The sequence below is a fragment of the Meles meles genome, chromosome 9, assembly GCF_922984935.1.
Source record: "Meles meles chromosome 9, mMelMel3.1 paternal haplotype, whole genome shotgun sequence".
NCBI classification, from domain to species: Eukaryota; Metazoa; Chordata; class Mammalia; order Carnivora; family Mustelidae; genus Meles; species Meles meles.
The window spans coordinates 22,543,890-22,565,126 of record NC_060074.1 but is presented as its reverse complement, the minus strand read 5'-3'; the positions used below and the strand labels follow the sequence as shown (position 1 = coordinate 22,565,126).

General features: G+C 34.7%; 1 protein-coding gene across 4 annotated transcripts in view; it reads left to right on the top strand.

The window, feature by feature from the left end:
* ERBB4 (erb-b2 receptor tyrosine kinase 4) overlaps positions 1–21,237 on the top strand; it is a 1,171,522-nt gene that overhangs the window by 889,088 nt on the left and 261,197 nt on the right. For all 4 annotated transcript variants that reach the window (XM_046019457.1, XM_046019455.1, XM_046019456.1 and 1 more), the window contains exons 13-15: positions 8,395–8,527; positions 13,142–13,235; positions 19,203–19,357. In XM_046019457.1, coding sequence (XP_045875413.1) covers positions 8,395–8,527; positions 13,142–13,235; positions 19,203–19,357 — 382 coding nt within the window. The remainder of the gene's footprint in view (positions 1–8,394; positions 8,528–13,141; positions 13,236–19,202; positions 19,358–21,237) is intronic.

Below are 21,237 nucleotides of genomic sequence, written 5' to 3'. Positions count from 1 at the left end.
GAAGACCAAGGCAGCTGGAGTTTGCAGTCAGAGTGCCAGAGAGAGAGAGAGAGAGAGCGAGCGAGCAAGCAACACCAAGGGAAAACTGCACAGGAAGAAATACCAAACGTCCTTTATTCAGGAGAAAATGATACCAGATGAAAATATGGATCTATATATGGAATGAAGAGCACCACATAGATAAATATATAGAATCTTATTATTTAATTCTCTTCAAAAGGCACTCTAAGGGTTAAAATAATGAGTGTGTGGTGAATAACGTAAAGAACAGAATATGTGATGATAGTTTAAAGGTTAAGAATGGAGAAATATATATATATATATATATATATATCTCCTATCTTAGGGTTCTTAGAACATACACGAAGTGGTGGAAAATAATGAAACAGTGGTAAAACATAATGAAAATAGGCTGCAATAAATTAAAGATGTATACTGGGATTTCTGCTTCAGGAAAGATGAATGAAATGTACCTTTCCCTATTCCCTGTGCTATGTACAACTGAAAACCCTGGACTTTGTATATAAAAGAAACATAAGATTTTGAAACTTGGGGAGATGAAGGAAGACAGGTTTGGCAACTTGAAATTCAAGAAAGGACATAGATGTGAATTTTGTAGGTTTTGTTTTTGTTTTGTTTTGTTCTCTCTCCTATATCCTGGATTTGGAGGTGAAGACTGACAACTCAGAAACAATGACAGATGCAGACCAAAAAAAGCTCCAACAAAATCCTATTCTCTCTGTCCAAAGGACCAGGAAAAGGACATACTAACTACAGCAGAAATCTTTTAGACAAACTGCTCTACTCTAGCCAAAACCATAGGGAGAAAAATGTGGCCTCTATCTCACCAATGCCAGGAAAGGAATGGGGAGTGTAGGCTTTTAGCCTCACCAAGCTGTAATGAAGTACCCCAATCTCCCTGGCACATAATGTCAGAGGAGGTGGAGTATGGAGCTGAGAGTTTCATCCCATTGGGTGGTAAAGAGAACTGGCAGGACCACATTTAAAGCACCACTCTGACACTTGTGGCCTGGGGCAGTTCAGCCTCTCTGAGCCGCTGCCCATCTGTAAAATTAACAATTATTTCTACTTCACATGATTATTTTTAAGATCCATATATGAACACAGGATACCAAAAAAGAGGAAGTTACAAACCAAACTAATGTATCACTCAAAGAATATAGAAGAAAAAATATACCATATAGTATTCAGCAATTCTCAACACTATATACAGTTAATATTAACACTATGTATAATTAATTATACAGCATAACCAAACAGGGTTTATTCCAGGGATACAAGGCTGACTCAATATAGAAAATCTAACAGTGTAATATATGATATTTAATAAAAAAAGAAAAATCACATGATCACATTAATGAATACAGAGAATGTATCTGGAAAATTATGAAGAGAAATTGTTTGGAACCTAGGGCTAAACAAAGAGAATTTGAAGTTGTCACCAAAACCACAGTATATACAAGGAAAAATTGATAAATTGGATTTTAAAGTTAAGAACAATTGTTCTGAATAAAGATCTTATTGAGAGGATGAAAGTACAAGCTACAGATTGAGAGAAACTATTTTTAAATCAGATGGAGAGAGAGAGAAGATAGATGTTAGATAGATAGATAGAATATATAAAGAACTCTCAACATTCAACAGTAAAAGTGTCTAATTAAAATGGGCAAAAACATAAAGATACACTTCACTGAAGAGGATGTACATATAGCAAATAAGCATATTAAAAGATGTCAATATTGGGTGCCTGGGTGGTTCAATCAGTTAAGCATTAGACTTGGTTTTGGCTTAGGTCATGATCTCAAGATCATGAAATAGAGCCCCATGTCAGGCTCCCTGCTCAGAGTCTGCTTAAAATTCTCTGCCTCTTCCCCTCCTCTCTAAAATAAATAAATAAGTAAATAAAAAAAAAGTCTTTATTATTTCTAAAAAGATGCCAATATTATTACCCATTTAAGGAAATAAAAATTAAATCCACAATGAGATATCACTATACACCTATCAGAATGGCTAGAATTAATAGAGTGACAAAACCAAATGCAAGAGAAAAAAATGAATTGATTCATATACTCCTGGTGAGAATGTAAAATGTCTCAACCACTCTACAAAATAGTTCACCACTTTCTCAGAAACCGCAAATATTAACTAAAATATCTCTATCATATGACCCAACAATTATACCCCTGAGCAATAATTCCAGACAAATGAAAATTTACATTTACACAAAAACATATAAACAAATGTTATAGAGCTTTATAGTGCAACATTAGGGATTCTTGTGTGATGGAGATCTTCTGTAACTTGACTGTATCAATGTCAATATTCTGTTTGTGTTATTGAGCTGTATAGTTCTCCAAGGTCTTCCCATTAGGGGAAGTTGGGTAAAGGAAACATGGATCTCTCTGCAGTATTGCTTACGTGAATTTATCATTATCTAAAAATAAAAACACCAAACAACAGATTTTCAGTGTAGATGAGGCAGCATTATATCGGAAAAGATGCCATCTAGGATTTCATAGCTAGAGAGAAGTGAATGCCCAGCTTCAAAATTTCAAAGGACAGCGTGACTTCCTTGTTAGGGGCTAACACAATAGGCGACTTCAGTTGAATCTAGTGCTCATTGACCATTCTGAAAATTGAAGGGCCCATAAGAATTATGCTAAAATCTACTCTGTGGCCTCTGAATGGACAACGAAGCCTGAATGACAGCACATCTGTTTACAATATGGTTTATTGACTACTTTAAACACTTTTGAGACCAGCTACGCAGAAAGAAAGATCCCTTTCAAAATATTACTGCTCATTGACAATTCACCTGGTCACCGAAGAGTTCTGATAGAGGTATATGAGATTATTGTTTTTATGCTTTCATACAACACCCATTCTTCAGTCCATAGATCAAAAAGCCCATTTTGATTCTTAAGTCTTATTATTTCATAATACACTTCATAAGGCTATAGTTGCCATAGATGGTGATTCCTCTGATGGATCTAGGCCAAATACATTGAAAACCTTCTGGAAAGGATTTACCATCCTAGATGCCACTAAGAATATTTGTGATTCATGGGAAAATGTCAAAATATCAACATTAAAGGAACTTGGAAGAAGTTGATTCCAACTTAAATGGATGATTTTAAAGGGTTCATGACTTAAGTGGAGGAAGAAACTGCAGATCTGGCAGAAATAATAAGAGAACTAGAATTAGAAAAAATAAATAGAAGCAAATGAAAATGGAAACACGACAGTTCAGAACCTTTGGGATATAGCAAATATGGTCCTAAAAGGGAAATATATAGCAATACAGGCTTTCCTCAAGAAACAAGTAAAGTCTCAAATACACAACTTACCCTTACACTTACAGGAGCTGGAAAAACAACATCCTCATTGGGGAAAAATTGAGAGCTTTTCCCCTAAAGTCAGTAATATGACAGGGTTGCCCATTCTCACCACTATCCAACATAGCACTGGAAGTCTGAGCCTTAGCACTCAGATGACAACAACAACAACAAATAAAATGCATCCAAATCAGCAAAGAAGACAAACTTTCACTCTTCTCAGATAACGTGATACTCTGTGTAGAAAATCCAAAAGACTCCAGCAAAAAATTGCTAGAAATGGTACAGGAATTCAGCAAAGTCACAGGATATAAAATCAATGCACAGAAATCAGTTGCATTTCTAATACACAAACAATGAGGAAGAAAAAAGAGAACTCAAGGAATCAATCCTGTTTACAATTGCACCCCAAATCATAAGATACATAGGAAGAAACCTAACCAAAGACATAAAGGATCTGTACTCAGAAAACTATAGAACACTCGTTAAAAAAATTGAGGAATTAAGAGTCATTTATGGTTTGTCTCCCTCCCAATCCCATCTTGTTTCATTTATTCTTCTCCTATCCCCCTATCCCCCCATGTTGCTTCTCCATGTCCTCATATCAGGGAGATCATATGATAGTTGTCTTTCTCCAATTGACTTATTTCACTAAGCATGATACGCTCTAGTTCCATCAACGTCGTCGCAAATGGCAAGATTTCATTTCTTTTGATGGCTGCATAGTATTCCATTGTGTATATATACCACATCTTCTTTATCCATTCATCTGTTGATGGACATCTAGGTTCTTTCCATAGTCTGGCTATTGTAGACATTGCTGCTATAAACATGGACTCTGAAAAACAACCTGAGGGTTTTGAAGGGTCAGGGGTGGGAGGTTGGGGCAACCTGAGGGTTTTGAAGGGTCAAGGGTGGGAGGTTGGGGGAACAGGTGGTGGGTAATGGGGAGGGCACGTTTTGCATGGAGCACTGGGTGTTGTGCAAAAAGAATGAATACTGTTACGCTGAAAAAATAAATAAAATGGAAAAAAAAATAAAAAATAAATAAATAAATAAATAAAATCTTTAAAAAAAATAGTTCAGCATGATTTTCAAAAAGATAACTGTTATTTTAATATAGCCAAAATAAAATTATTAAACTAAATAAAATTAACAATGATTGGTAAAAAAAAAAAAAAATTGAGGAAGACACACAAAAAAAATGGAAAAACATTCCATGCTCATGGATTGGAAGAACAAATATTGTTAAAAATGTCTGTGCTACCAATTATGTGGTATAAAGATACAATATTTAACTTTTACTTAATGAAACATTCCTTCCTGGAGGACCTTCTTGAGGCAGAAGAAAAATTTACCTTATCAAGGTGGTGAATTGTAAGTGTGTAAGTAGCACATAAACCATAGGTAGATATGGAAGAAATAAGAGTGGTTATTACTAAGAGCCTAGATGTTGAGGAATTTAAAAATGATCTGGTGAGATTTTAAATGCATAAAAACGTCTATGCTTGAGATGCCTCTAAGAACTTTTTTTCTTTGCTCTTGTAAATAAAACATTAAAAATTGGCTTTATTTAAAAAATTGGCTTATTAAGTAACAGACTATGCTTTATAAAAATATCCACAAAATATGAATTTTAGATTAGTGTTTCACATTAGTGCTACACATTCAATGCAACCCCTTTCAAAACATCTTCAGAGATGGAGACAAACAATCCTAAAATTTGTATGGAACCAGAAAAGACCCCAAATAGACAAAGGAATGTTGAAAAAGAAAACCAAAGCTGGAGGCATCACAATTTCAGATTTCAAACTATATTACAAAGCTATAATCATCAAGTCAGTATGGTACTGGCACATAAACAGACAAATATCAATAGAACAGAAAAAAGAACCCAGAAATGGACCCACAACTCTATGGTCAAGTAATCTTCAACAAAGCAGGAAAGACTATCCTATGGAAAAAAAGATACTCTTCAGTGAACGTGTTGGAAAAATTGGACAGTCACATGCGAAAGAATGGACCACTTTCCTACACCATACAGAAAAATAAACTCAAAATGGGTGAAAGACCTAAATGTGAGACAGGAATCCATCAAAATCCTGGAGGAGAATGCAGATACCAACCTCTTTGACCTTGGCTGCAGCAACTTCTTGCAAGACACACCTCCAAAGGCAAGACAAAGAGTGTTTTTAACAAATGGTACTGGAAATGCTGGTTATCTATATGCAAAAAAATGAATGGATCTTCACATACTACTTGTGATAGTGACTTTTATGTGTCAACTTGACTGGGTCATGGGTGTCCAGATATTTGGCTAAACATTATTTCTGAGTGTATCTATGAGGATGTTTCTGGATGAGATTAGCATTTGAATTTATAGGCTAAGTGAAACAAAATAGGTAGGCATCATCCAATCCACTGGAGGCCTGGGTAGAAGAAGAGAAAATTCACTCTTTCAGTCTGACTTCTGAGCTAGGACATTGGTCATCTCCTGCTCTTTGGATGGGACTTATACCATCTGTGGTCACAGTTCTCAGGCCTCTGGACTGAAACTGAAACTATGCTTTCCTTTTTCAGCCTTTATAACTATGTGATCCAGTTCCTTATAATAAGTCATATGTATTCTGTTCATTTTGTTTATTTTGTTTCTCTGGAGAGTACCATACAGTACCATAGGGTACTATTTTGGAAATGCATATCAAAACTGCAACTGGATATCACTACATACTTACTAGGAAGGATACAATTAAGCTGACTGATCATATGAAGTATTGGCAAAAATGTGAAGGAACTGTAATTCTTGAGTTGAGTTCATTACTTTTGGGAATATAAAATGATACAACACTTGGACAATTTGACCATTCCATGAAAAGTTAATCCTATACCTACCATGTCCATTTTACTCCTAGGTGTTTACTGAAGGGAAATGAAAACATATGGTTATGCAAAGACTTGTGCATGGATGTTTATAGTAGATTTTATTTATTTATTTATTTATTTATTTTATTTATTTATTTATTTAGAGTGTGTGGGAGCAGTGTGGGGAGGGGCAGAGAGAGAGGGAGTGAGAGAAAATCTTAAAATAGGCTCTATAATAAGCATAAAGCCTGACACTGGGCTTTATCTTATGACTTTGAGATCATGATATGAACTGAAATCAAGAGTCGACGCTTAACTGACCAAGACACATAGGTGCCCCTATAGTAGCTTAATTTTTAATAGCACAAAGTAGAAAACAGTCTAAATGTGTAGCAATAGGTGAATGATTTAAAAAATGTTGTATATCCATACAATGGAATATATTTAGTAATAAAAATGAATGAATATTGATACACACAGCAACATAGATAAATCTCAAAATAATTGTTCAAAGTGAAAAAAACTATATAAAGAGAGAGTACATACTCTATGTTTCTATTTATATAAAATTATAAGAAGTGCAAACTAATGTATATTAAGTAACAGCCTATCAATGGTTGTCTGAGAGGGATGGGGAAAGAGGAAGGAATTACATAAGGTCATAAGAATTCTTTTAGAATTAATGGATGCATTCATTACTCTAAGTATGTATATGGTTCATGATTGCATGCATATGTCAAAACATCTAATTGTACACTTTATGTATGAGCAATGTATTATGTATCATGTTTACCTCAATAAAACTGCCAAACACACAGTTACACAGTTTCTCTCTTAAACTATGTTGGAAGAGATTATTCAATTAAGTAAAAAGTAAAGTAAAAAGACTTGTTGGTAGTCTAACTCTGCCTTTAGAAAAAATTTCCCACAGTTTAGCAAGGGTACCCCCTTAAGGCTGCAGGATATAAGAGGAAGAATACATGAACTGGACGATTTTGTTTCACTTTTTAAAAACAAGTTAGCATCATGAATGCTGGCAATTTCTTTCTCAAAACTATGTTTAAAAAGGTAGCATTCACAGACATCTTCCCCTGTTTATATTATACTCGCATATTATCTCAACCCATCCTACAAATGCTCCTGTCATGACAAGTTACATCCTATAATAATTAACCTTGGTAAATAATGGGAAGATAAAGCTTTTTTGGATGTGTTTTTTTGAATCTTGGAAATTCCTAATATTTTATGAAAACCACATGCAGTTGTGTTTCAGATAACTCAGATCACTTTACAGACATTTGAAGTCTTTATAGGCCCTTCCTAGTCAACATCTAGTATCCCTTTACTAAAATCATGTTATTCCATATAAAGAGCAATATTCTGAATAAATGTTAATATAAAAGGAAACAGAGATGGTGGACTTAAGTGGCAATTTTAAAACAGTCCCCAAATTCTTTGGCAGCACTTTCATTAGCAGATTATATAGAGACAAAGCTAAAGATCATTGCTATTACTTTCATCTCTATACCTCCTCATCAGTGACCACTACAATTTGTTTCACATATTTGCAAAACCTTTTCCTTACATGTGCCAATTCGACTAAAAATGAAGGCAAGCAGAAGCCTGTAAAAAAACAGGCTTCTCTCATTTCTCTCATTTCCATTTCCATTTCCATTTCTCTCATTCCTCTTACCTTTCAGATATTCTTTTTCTTTCTCTAAATATTTTTTAAGACAATTATTATTCTATTCCTTCCTGAAGCTCTCATATGGATTTGAAGTGAAGATTTTTGGTGTCTTAGTGGAACAAAGGGTTGGGTTGAGAAAGGTATGGTTTGCTCCTTGCCTTAATGGGAAGGTTAATTTCTATCACCCTTCCTTCCTAGAATTTTGATGTAAACAACTACATTTGTTCATTCTTATGAAAAATGTAGTGGTTCTACACACACAGTGATGGGGCTCTGTGATATGGAAGAAGTTGACAGCAGTGTGGGCCACACTGAGTAGGCAGACTGAGTTATCTGCCACACATCCCCTTCAAACCAGTTTCTTCAGAAATAGCATCATTGGGCAGATTCACATTAAAATGGTTAAATGTTTGTTCGTTTTTTAATGATTAAGTTTTAGCACAACCTTCTTTTTTATTTCACTCTTGAATTTGTCTTTTTCTTTTCCAGCTGCTGAAGGAATGGTGTGCAACCATCTGTGTTCAGGCGATGGCTGTTGGGGACCTGGCCCCGACCAGTGCCTGTCCTGCCGTCGTTTCAGCAGAGGAAGAAGCTGTATTGAGTCTTGTAACCTCTATGATGGGTAAGGCATCTTCCGACGTCGCCTTTACCTCCTAAACTTTGAGGTGCTGATTGGTTCAGATTTTTAAATGATAAGAAAGTGGTAAAATGGCAGAATGTGTGTGCTGGCTAGGGTTTTTAAGGGAAGATCTTTTTGTATAAAGGAGACAACAACACAGAGAGGAATTGTTTTAAGGGGAAAGAATTTTATTTGAAGTAAGACAAGTCCAAATATATACTATTATGCAAACTTAAAAATTATACTGAAATAGATCATTCTTAATAAATTATAGCTGTATATACTGAAGCAAAATTGAAAAACATATTCTTATTTTCAATATGAAGGAGATTATTACAAGTAATCTTTCCTCCCAGATGTCCCAGTAATATTTTTTCACATACTTGCCTCTTAATTTTCATCTAGAATTACTTAATAACTTTTGAATTTTTTTCCATCCAACTTATGTCTATAAGAAACAAATAATACATATTTCTATGTCTCTGACAACTGCTTAGCCTTATAGAAAAATTGCCTTTGTAGTTTCTAGTTGAAGGGGTTTTTGGTGGTGTTCTGCCCTTTCTAAAGATAACCTAAGCAATATTTTAAATCAAGAATTTTAAATTCCTTCTGGTGCTATAATAATCACATTGCCAACAGTAAAACCTAGTATATATCATGTTGCATGGCATTTCATGTACTCATAAAATCAGTTTATCATAACATACCATTTCATGCATCACAGTTGTCCTTCATTAGTGTGATAATACATTTTTCAGTACTGTTCCCGAGTCACATTTTCTTATATTGCTACTGAAAGGATTTTCAACAGTTCTATAAAAGTGTAGTTTTGAGGTTCTTTATTTCATTTCTTCTTTTACCTCATTTTATTTTTTTACAGATTCAGATCTTTAGTTTTAAAATTATTTTTAAAGATGTCTTTTACAATGTCTTTTACAAAATCTCTTCCAACATGTCTTTTAGGGTACAATATTTTGTCATTTAAATGACCTCTAAGTGGCTAAAGTACATCATTAGTTTTTGATGTAGTGTTCAGTGACTCATTATTTGCATATTAACACCCAGTGCTCATCACAACACATGCCCTCCTTAATATAAGCAATTCTAAAGAGGGTTCAAGCTCCAGAAACCAACTTCTCTAACAGCAACATCTTATAGACAACGAAAACTGGTAGAATTAAGTGTTGGCATTAAGTGTTGGCCTGTGCCATTCCAAGAGTCAAGCCAACACTAGAATTCATGGCATCTGATCTCCATCCTGCTACTTTTCCAGATACTGTTATTTTCCCTTAATATTTCAGTTTTAACCTTCTCATAAATGTGAACTGGATAAAAACGTGGATGCATATATGATCCTCTGTCTCACATCTGCAAAATAATAAAAGCGAAGCAAAGGAAAAATACCTGTTTTCTAATTAAACAACACTGACTACCAAACTGTTTTTGAAAGTTTAACTTTTTCCAAGTCATTAGATCAAATGTACCAAAGAAATATAAAGTTTTTAATGTCTTTTGCAGTAGCAGTAGGGCTCTAGGAAATCATGTTCAAGGGTTAGTTTGAAAGATAATAAATGAAAGTACCTTTTAAAGTCTGATGTAATTCTAGCCTATGCAATGATAGATTTTCCCACCTCCAATCTTGTGGTACTGACTAATTTTTTCCAACATTGCCCCACAGTTGAAACAGCCTTTGAGGAATAATGAATTAATCCTAACCTCATTACACCATCATTTTTAACCTTGGATAATAAACCCAATTGTTCTAAACTTAGTTTTCTTATATGGAAAATGGGAATAACAATGGTGTCAACTTCATACGATAACTATGGTTATTAAATGAGAAAATGCATAATAAAGGCTTGTTAAAAAATTTTACTACGAAGATGATTATGATATTCTTTTTGTGTCTATTAATCTAAGCTGATTAGATGGTTAGGTAGAATAGTCACCTTAAAAATGCAGAAAACAAATACAAATAAGACAGTTACCAAAATCAGGGCACCTATATTTTTATAATTTTTATATGAGAAGAAATCCTCAAAAGAGGACTTTTTGAAGAGGAAAAGAAAATCAGTCACTTCCTGGCTGTTAGCATTCAAATCCAGGTCATAGAAGCCACTGTATTTAGCAACCCTTAACTAGAGTGCACAAGCGTCTAGAATGAAAGAGAAAAATTGCAACGCAATCTTAAAACTGTCTTATTTGGCAACGTGGTCAAACGCATTTACAACTTTAAGAACACCATAGAAACATCAGAAAGAGTGCCAATCTAAGCTCTTTGTCGGCGTTTTTATATTTAGTAATCACACCTCTCATTGAAACACAATTTTTTTCTCCCCTTTTACAAAGGATATTTACAAAAGGAAGTCTATAGATGTTAAGGGACTTCAGGCCTAGAAGTATTAGTGATGGTGTTGAGAACACCGGCCAGATTTGGGAAGGACTTGACTCCAAAACATTTGCTCTGAATCACAGGATTGGCTAAGGTAACACACACAGCAGGACTGTGGGAAATGCAGAGTAGTGAAACGTGACAGAAAGCTCTATGTAAGACTCAGCTCAGTAGACGGTGATTCGTTAGGTCAGACTCAGTGAAAGGGCATCTCCGGCAAAGTCGTAGTATAATCAATAGGAAACAGGGAAGAAAAAGCAATGAGGCAGACACTGACAATAAGGAGCAAAAGTAATAAAAACCATAAGGATCAGTTTTGAGAGCAGAAAGGAAGGGAACCCAAAGCTATACAAATAGAAGTCTAGTCTATAGAAGAAAAGACAGGTACGCTCTATCTCCAAGACTTTTTATGACTATTCACTTTATTCCTCAACTCTGTTTGTAGGGAAGGGGTTTTCAAGAAGAGAAAAAACATGACCAGTGTTTTAGTACCACAAAAATTATGACCTTCATTCAGTAACGTAACCCTTTAGCAATCCCAGAAACTATACTCAAAAAACAAACAAAGAAACAAACAAACAAAAAAGAATTTGCTGATGATTGCAGGTTTTGCTGTGTTTTATAATTTCATTATAGAAATGATACTTTTGATTCTCTTCTCAATTGACCTACCATCCCACATATATGACCCTCTTCCCACATATCAGGTCATTTTGACCTTTTTATTCTGAAGATTCCCTCTGTCAAGCCATATATATAATTCATGTTGATAAAATATTGCAAAAGAAAATCTGTTCCTATGTAATTGAGTTTTTAAACTCAAGAAAACTTGTAAGAAGCTGAATTCATCACAAGCCTACACCTCACTTTAAAAATGCAAAATCCATGTAAATAAATATGTGCATTGATACCTAACTAAACCATCAATTTGGTGCTATTTATTTTGAAAACCCAGACTTAATTATCTTGCCTTAGTGTATGTGTAGTTTTAATTTAACAGAAAAATAACCCACCTTTTGATTTCTATCATTTATGAAGGCTTTAACCTACAGAAAAATAACCTGCCTTTTGGATTTCTATCATTTATTAAGGTTTTACAATAACCAAATAGGATAATTCAGTATGAAAATAAGTGAACACTTCACTCTAGGGACAAGTAAATTTAAATTTAGCACCTAATTAATCTATAATTGCCATATATGCAATGCTCTAAGTTTAGAATGATAGTTCATGATATACAGACACAAAATAATCAGAAGCTATAAATATTTAGTCAAGTTTTATTAATGACATAACTGGCATTCTAAAATTATCTTTACTCTGTGCTTCATCCTCTCATACATTATTGGGAATGAGGTATTTAAACATATTGTACCTAAGTGATACCCAATTATTGAAATGGAAGTTTTACAGTAGATATCGATTAGAAAACTTACTATCGATAACATTTAATATTCATATAGCCACAATATGTAAGGTTGTGGGAAGGGATAACCATCATCCTAGATTTTAATTAGAGAGAGTTTTAGAATGTTACCATTTAGCTATTTTTTATTTTATACTGTACAGAATTACTTCAAAAAGATCTTAAACCAAAAAAGATGTTGTGATATTAGATCAATAATCTAAGAATATAAAATCTGCCATAAAAGGATATTTTCTCTAATTCTCCAAGGCAGCTATTTTAAAAGAAGAAAAGAAATCAAAGCATTTTTTGAAGTTTCACCAAAAATAAATTGAAGAGTCCTGGGATTTGAAGGGCAGGGATGGGGAATATCATGTAACTTAGCAACAAGAAAAATACAATAGTTCTTTCAGAGTTTAAAAAATAAAGCTCAACCAAGAGTAAAATTTTATTTAGAGACAAACAGGCCCAGCTTTTAAAAAAGGTAAAAATGATTCTGTTGTGTCATCAGAAAGAAAGATTCCCTTTCTTTCTTTCTTTCAAAGACGGCTAGAATATCTCTCGCAAGAGAGGTTTTCTGAATGAGTCTATCGTTGAACCCAGTGGAGGGCAGGGAGAGCCATCTGGCTGCAGTTTATCTTTTCTCCTAATGGAGAACTTATTCCTTAATGTACAGGGAAATGAGTCTGATGCTCCTGGCACATAGAGAAACAGACTCTAGAATTTACTCTGCCAATAGGGCTTTTAGCAGATGTTACTTCATTTGTTAAGTTGACAGCTTGTTTGCTTATACCACCTCATGCAGCTGATGTTTTCACAGGGAATTTCGAGAGTTTGAGAATGGCTCCATCTGTGTGGAGTGTGACCCCCAGTGTGAGAAGATGGAAGACGGCATCCTCACCTGCCATGGACCGGTAAGCTTGAAGACATCTGTGGTTGTGTTGGCTTTCTTAGCTTCATGTGTGAATGTTATGTCATTGCTTTATCATTTATCCATCCATTCGACAGGTGTTTATAGCATGCAAGGGGGAATCGTGTTTGATATTCTTCCCTCAAGAGGCTTACAGTTTAGTAGTAGATATGAAATATTTACAAATTCAATTTCTTAAATATTCATATCCCAGATAATGTATTTTAAAAGTGCATATGGATATGCCCTTGAAAATTGCAGTGTTGAAAAGAGAGCTTCATTAGTAATTAGATTGAACCAAAATCATTGATAAGATATAAATATGTATAAATTGTTATAGGAACACAAATGAGAGATAAATTAATCTGTCTTTGGGATAGAAAGTAGAGCATCAAGGAAAGGCATAGAGAAGTGATGTTTGAGCTATGCTGTGAAGAAGAAGAATCTGGAAAGAGGAAACATGCAAAGATATGCAAATGTAAAAATTCATGGTGTTTAAGGTAAACGATAACACATTCATATCTGTGTTTAATTATTTAACTGTTATGGCATTGTGAAGGATGTTATGAAGGACAGAAGAGAAAAGGCAAACATTTATAAACTAAAATCTTAAACAGTGTGATAAATACTATAACAGAGAGAAGAACAGAGCTATGAGAATGGAAGAGAGGCTATGGGATCAGGAAAGTCTTGAAGGATAAGTTGGCATTCACATGTGTGAAGTTAGCCATATAGAGAAAATGGTAATTCTTTTTTAGACCTCCCTTTGTTTCCCATCATTCAGGCTTTTTCCCAATAATGAAGTCAATATAACTTTGTCATATCAAAGTGTCATATTCATCCTTCTTTAGACAAATTTCCAGTTTTTTGTGTATTGACTCATTTCTCAGTAGATTATTTGGGGACCAACATTTGGGTGTAGCTAAGAGCTTAGCATTACTCCATAGGAGTTTATATGCAATTTATATAGTACTAATTTTTCTACCAGAGTGCATATTCAGCACTTAATTAGCTTAGGAAAAAAAAATATCATTGAGCCTCCAAACTTCCATTAGGCCCCAATGAGCTGTTCTGGAACTTCATCTAAAGAAGGATGTGGAAAACTTGGACAGTTCAGAGGACTACCACAAGGATGATTAAGCTTGGAAAATCAGACCTCTGAGAAAAAGAAGTGGTGTGATTTGGCCTGAAGAACCAAAGTCTAAAAGACAATTTGATATGTAAATAATCTCTCCACGTAAGTATGCAAAGGGCATATTCAGCTATTTTCTGCCCCCACTAAGGATATTAATGGAAAGTACAATTAATCTGCAGCATAAGAAATGTTGATGCTGGAAAAAAATGACACAAAACACAGGGAAGTAAAAATCTGAAATGGGTTGTGTTAAAGCAAATCAAGTAATCTATATAAGAGTTCTTTAAACACTAACATATTTAGGTACCAAAGTCAAAGAATAGAAAGTATTGTATCTTTCAGAGACACTGGGACTTTAGAAAATGTGCAATTATAATAACAAGGCAGACTGCAAAACCAGTCCTGTGCTTTTTCTATTCCTCATATTGCCTCCTATGGTATAAACGATGCTGTTAAATAATTAATTTATTAATTTATTTAAATTTGTATGTTTTCACAGTGTATTTATTCCTTCTTTTGTCACTCAGAAGATTGAGACAGTTTATAAACTACACTATAAACTAAACTATTAACCCTAATAGTTAATGTTTTTTAATCAATTTTCAAAATTATTTACTAACTAAGAAAGAGTGAAGAAACAGATTTTTCATGAACACATTTTGATTTTTTAATGACAGCATTGTTGAGCCAACAATCTACCTAAAATTACCACCCAAGGTTAACATTGTCAATTAATATGTGTAGAGGTTCAGAAAGGCAGTAAGTCAAAAGTAGGAAAGGTTTAGTAAACCCTAATCATTCATTTGTGGAAGATCAGAGCACAGAATCAAGAAAGCCTATTTGTCACTAGATCAGTAAACCTTGAAATGCTACGCAGGTAAGAACACAATTTTAGGTTATGGTATCTGAGAAACAGGCAGGACCGAGCTCAAACAGTAGCCCAAACTGCTTTCACTAGGAGGTGCTTGGCTTTCAGTTTTTACAATTTATGTTAGGTTTTTGCCTATATCTGGGTTCCACACTGATTATCACAACTAGAGACACAAGTGCTTTTGTGTGCCATATAATAGGCATCTATCATTTGAGATACCTAAGAAGTTCTGGAAAGTTTTCTGTGAGGGTGAAATTGTGATGAGGCCAGGAAAAGTCATAAAGCTGGTTGGAATTCCCACACCTGGTCTTATGACTTATTATGTTGGACTCACACTTTCCTGAGCTGTCCATATTTCCCTAAGAATAATTGATACACATGCATATTTGTCAAATGCTGTTACATCTGAAGCATACTATCACTTTTTCCATTTAAAATATAAAGAAACTGAACCCATAATAATTAGAAAGTTACATCAAAAAGTCAACAATGTATGTGCTTTGGAACTTGGACTCAACTATAGAAGTGCCTCCAAATTTTAGATTCTACTCATTTCACTTCCTCCCTCCTCTGCGCCCATAGGCAACAATTCTGTGAATAATGATAATATGTTTTCTGGGAATAAAACAGCCACATGTAAAATGAGATGGTATTATACTATTTCAGTGTGACTGAAATCTAGGGTAATCTTGGGAGGACTAGCTTTGAAAGAAAGCAAGCCCCTGATTTTATATCCTTGTATGTCTGTACTTGGCAATTTAATTTTATTTTATTTTATTATTTTACTATTTTATTTTATTTTTGTTTTACAACTTTATCCTTTCTGCCTTGGTTTCTCTACTCCTGTGTGTGTTCCTATCATGAAAGATAAGAAAAGGCATGTGAGAAGAAAGACAAGTAAGGAAAATCTGACAGAGTTTTAGAAGATGAGAATATAAGCCAAAGAGGCATCATGCAAAAGAAGAGATCGAGGAAGAGAATGATAAAAGCTGAAATAGTTGTTAAAGTCAAGTTAGTAAAGGTTATGCTGCTATAACAAATAACCCCATATTACAGTAGGTTATAGGAACATGTTTAAATCTTTTTCATGTAAAGTGCACTACAGATCAGCCCTCCTCCCTGTGATGGTCTAGTGTTCTGAGATGCTTTTACATTTATGGGATTTCCATGTGTGCATAGGATCCCTGCATCATGGCAACAGGGAAAGAGAAGCTAGAGAGGTTAGCGCTGGCAGTCTCATAAATCGCTTCTACTTAATTTCATTGTCTAAAACAAGACATACCTCACTTCTGGTGGGAGGAGAATTTCAGTCTCTTCTGGAAGAGAACTGAATACTGGTGAATAGTAGCATTGTCTCTCACTCACAGTAGTTACCAGAGAAAATCATCAATTGTCACTGAGGGGGAAAAAAATGTAATATTGCTATCAAGATTTAGCTTATCCTTTAGCTTTCTGGGTACCTAAGTGAGTCCAAGGGTAGCTTAAAAATCAGAGATAAGGAACAATATTGCCTTCACCTCTGGTTTTTCATCATTGTATTTATCGGTTCATTCACTGAACTTAGGTTCTTAAAAGCTTTGGAATATGATGATAGAAGAGTAAGCATTAGACACACATATTTCTTTAAATCTCTTTATTATGGAAATGAGTTGGAGAATGTTTACATTTCATTTCTTTTGGGATTTATCAGGACATTTTTTAGTTATGTCAACTTAGAACATTAGGTTTTGTATTGTGATAATACAATCAAACAGGTAAGAGATGCTTAAAAACAAGGGAACATATAAAACATATTTTTGAAGTATACTTGAACATTAAGTATGATTTTAATTTTAGTTTCATAGTATTTTGTGTCTTCTGATTTTACCTGGATATTATTTTACATCAGAAAAATTTTATAGAAAAATAATTCCTAATTTCTAATTTTGACTATAACTGCCTAATTTACTCATAGTTGGTTTTTATTCTTGTGTTCTGTAAGAAGACATCAGCATGTCCCTTGTATTGTACAATAAGTCATGCCACTGAGCATACTTGCACAGTAAATGATTTTGTATAGTAGATGGCATTACATGCCTAAGTACCCATGAGCAGGTGTTAAAATTGGAAGCATGTAAAGTATTCTGTTTTGGTAGGAAATAAGAAGTTACCAATAGCAAATTCTTCAGGTTGAATGGGGATTAGGTTTCATAGGATAATTTTCTTTTAGCTCTAAGTCTCACATCAAAATAGTGAAATAGGTGCCTGATTGAACCTCACCAGTCCCAGAATTTTCTGAAACCTCCTCCTGATTATTTTTTCTTCTTTATGCCACTATTCTTTATTGGCAACTCAATCTTTAAATTTTAAAATATTATATTTATTTATTTCCTGGTGTCTTGTATCACCAACTTGCAATGTCTGACTGCTTTTGGATTAACATTTGTACAGAGACTCTTGTGAGTGGACGCTCCCTGCCTAAAACATAGCTCTGTGAAATATTTGGTTATTGTTGACTCCCAAATTCACAATTTATAATTATAAACCTAATAAAATTAATTATCTCCCTCTGTACTTACTGTATCTTATTTATCTAAATTGTGATTTAATGTGAACTATCATAATTGTCTAGCAATATGGACATACAGCTTTTGGGGAAGAAGTTCCAGAAAGTAGTCAAAGAAAAGAGGACCCTAAGACAATATGATGTTTTAAAGGGAGAACCAAAAATCAACTTCAAGTAGTTAATATCATTATTTAAGATAGCTAAATATATAAATATATTGGCATCTTTTTTAAAAAGATTTTATTTATTTATTTGACAGATACAGAGAAAGATCACAAGTAGACAGAGAGGCAGGCAGAGAGAGAGGGGGAAGCAGACTCCCCACTGAGCAGGGAGGCCCATGTGGGGCTTGATCCCAGAACCCTAAGATCATGACCTGAGCCAAAGGCAGAGGCTTAACCCACTGAGCCAGCCAGGTGCCCCTATATTGGCATCTTTTAAGAAAATAGCATTTTTAATCAAAATATTCTCAATTTTCTTTGATTTGGTGGTAGACTACTTAACATTTCTTGTATGTTTATTATCCTCAGCACCAAATCCAAATTTGTTTTTTTTTAATTCTTTAATGTTTATTTCTTTTTATTTTTAAAAAGATTTTATTGATTTATTTGACAGACAGAGATCACAAGTAGGCAGAGAAGCAGGCAGAGAGAGAGAGGGAGAAGCAGGCTTCCTGCTAAGCAGAGAGCCTGATGCGGGCCTCAATCCTAGGACCCTGGGATCATGCCCTGAGTTGAAGGCAGAGGCTTTAACCCACTGAGCCACCCAGGCGCCCCATAAAATTCTTTTATGTTTAATATGAGTTTTAAATTTTACTTTTTAAATAACATTTAAACATATTTGTATATTATTATTGCTTATTAGCATTCTGCATATTAGAAAATAATTGTATATTATAAAGATAAATATACGAAGTGAGTTAGTTCTATTTAAATTTATTATGCTCATATTTTTATCACCTTTATTATTGGATAAGTTTCTCCAAATAATTTTCTTTGGCATGCACCTACTTCATTATTGTGGGCTTTTGGTATTTGTTCATCAGAATGTGTCTTTATTGTGCTCTCAGTATTGAACTGTGATTTACTAAAATCCCTATAAATAGACATGTGAGTTTTAGCATCATCACAAGCTGATTTGAGATGAAATTTATTTGCCCGAACTAATTACTAATAATTCAACCACAGTACATTTTAAAATTCGTTGTTCAAATAATCATAGACGACCAAAGGAAAGTTTACATCTCACTTTTACTTTGAAACGCTGCAGTAGTGACATCCCCATTTGTAGTTTCGAAAACGCTCTCCAGTTCCGTAGGGGAGCATTGGCCACTCACTGAAGTCTCAGGAACTAAACCACATGAACACTAGAGGAAACAGGATCCATTTTGCTTTCTCCATCGTTGTTTTTCACCCTTCAGGGACCTGACAACTGCACCAAGTGCTCCCATTTTAAGGATGGCCCGAACTGTGTGGAAAAATGTCCAGACGGTTTACAGGGGACAAACAGTTTCATTTTCAAGTATGCTGATCAGGATCGGGAGTGCCACCCATGTCATCCAAACTGCACCCAAGGGTAAGCTTCCTTGCTGGCCAACGACTCCATCACACAGTATCTTTACCCTTGACACAGTCTACTAAATATATACTATTTCCTTATAAAACTCTATTCATCTATATGCTGATATGTTTTGTGATTAATATGTTTTATGATAATATATAAATATGATTTAAAGAGGAATACCTTCTAAGAAAATGGTTTATGCAATCAAATGTATACCCTTTCAGATATTTCTGTTAAACACTTACCTAAATGCATTTTGTTGACACCTTTATGCAGCTGATGGCAAGTATACTTTGTATGGAGTGTGGAAATTCTTCCAAATTTTACGTGATTTTGAAGATATCTTAGAAAAGACAAGAGAGTCATCAGACTTTTGAGATTTGTGCTTTCTTTTTTTTTTTAATATTTTATTTATTTATTTGACAGAGGGAGGTCACAAGTAGGCAGAGAGGCAGGCAGAGAGAGAGGGAGAAACAGGCTCCCCACTGAGCAGAGAGCCCGATGTGGGGCTCGATCCCAGGACCCTGGGATCATGACCTGAGCTGAAGGCAGAGGCTTATACCACTGAGCCACCCAGGCGCCCCTGTGCTTCATATATCTTTAGCAGAAACTTCCTGTTTATGTTTCTTTGTTCTTACAACCAGCTGAACGTGAGGATAGCTCTCTTTGCTAAATACTGCCTTGAATTGCTCCTTCAACAAAATAGATGCAAAATAATGATAACAGGATAAAAAAGGTGTATGTGTGGGGAGAACTTAGTGATATGTGTATCAATAAAATCACAAATACATTTTGAGAAGGTAATTTTATGGCAGGTTAACCTATAACTTAGAATTTCTTTGACCATTATAGGACAACTCAAAGATGGGTACATAGTTTTCTATTGTTTCAAAAGGATGCATTATAAAATGAATAATAATTAGGTTATGTTTGATACTGATAGCAGTTGAAAAACAAAGACATATTATAGAAAGAAGAAAAGCACTGAATTGAAAGAAATAATGCGACTCATCTAACATATTCCAACACCTAATTTTTTAAAAGACAGCAAATCTATTTTAGTAAGGGCTCTTCTTTTTCTTTCCTCCAGAACGTGACTAATTTCAGACTCGAGAACAATTTAACATACTCCATTCTCCTTCTGTCCATAAATCCTCTTCTCCCTTATAAGTGCCCACACACAAGTGCACACACCCACGTACAGATACAGACACTGGTTGTTGAGAATCATCTTGGGTACTTTATATCTGGCAGCAAAGTATGAGATTCCATAAAGAGATTTTCTGCCAGATTCAGAGCTAGCTGCTAGGGGATATGGAAGAAGTTAAGCAAGCAACATCATTTTCTGCCAAGAGGACATCAATTTGCAGATGCTGCTACAATTTCCTTCAGGTCAAGAAATCAGCTTAAGTCACTCTGTGAAGTGGCAGGTCCTCAAAAGGTAAAGTAATATTCTGTCATTCAAATTCAAATGCAGCTTGGAAGAGCTAACGCCAGCTCATTGGTTTACACGTAAGCGCATAGTCTGAGGATACTGATATAGTCACATAGACACTTTGCTTCAAGGAAACTGGAAGGAATAAACTTCTCCCCTTGCGAGTTTTTGGTACACTTGGGTTAAGAGTGTTTCATGAAGCAACAACTGGCACCCCTGGAGCAGAAGAGTCAGCAACAGAAAGAGAAAACGTTGCCTGTTAAAATAATCATCCACAGGAGGGTTTTATTGTTTCGCAGCTAAAATTAAACCAGTAAATTATTCAATATAATGTTGATGTCAACAGCTGTTGCCATTCAAAATGAGACCTTTTACTATTTTTGCAAATCTAATTGCAAGGAAGCCATTAGGGAAATGAAAGTGAGATCACAGAGCCATAGTCTGGGTGTATGGCTGG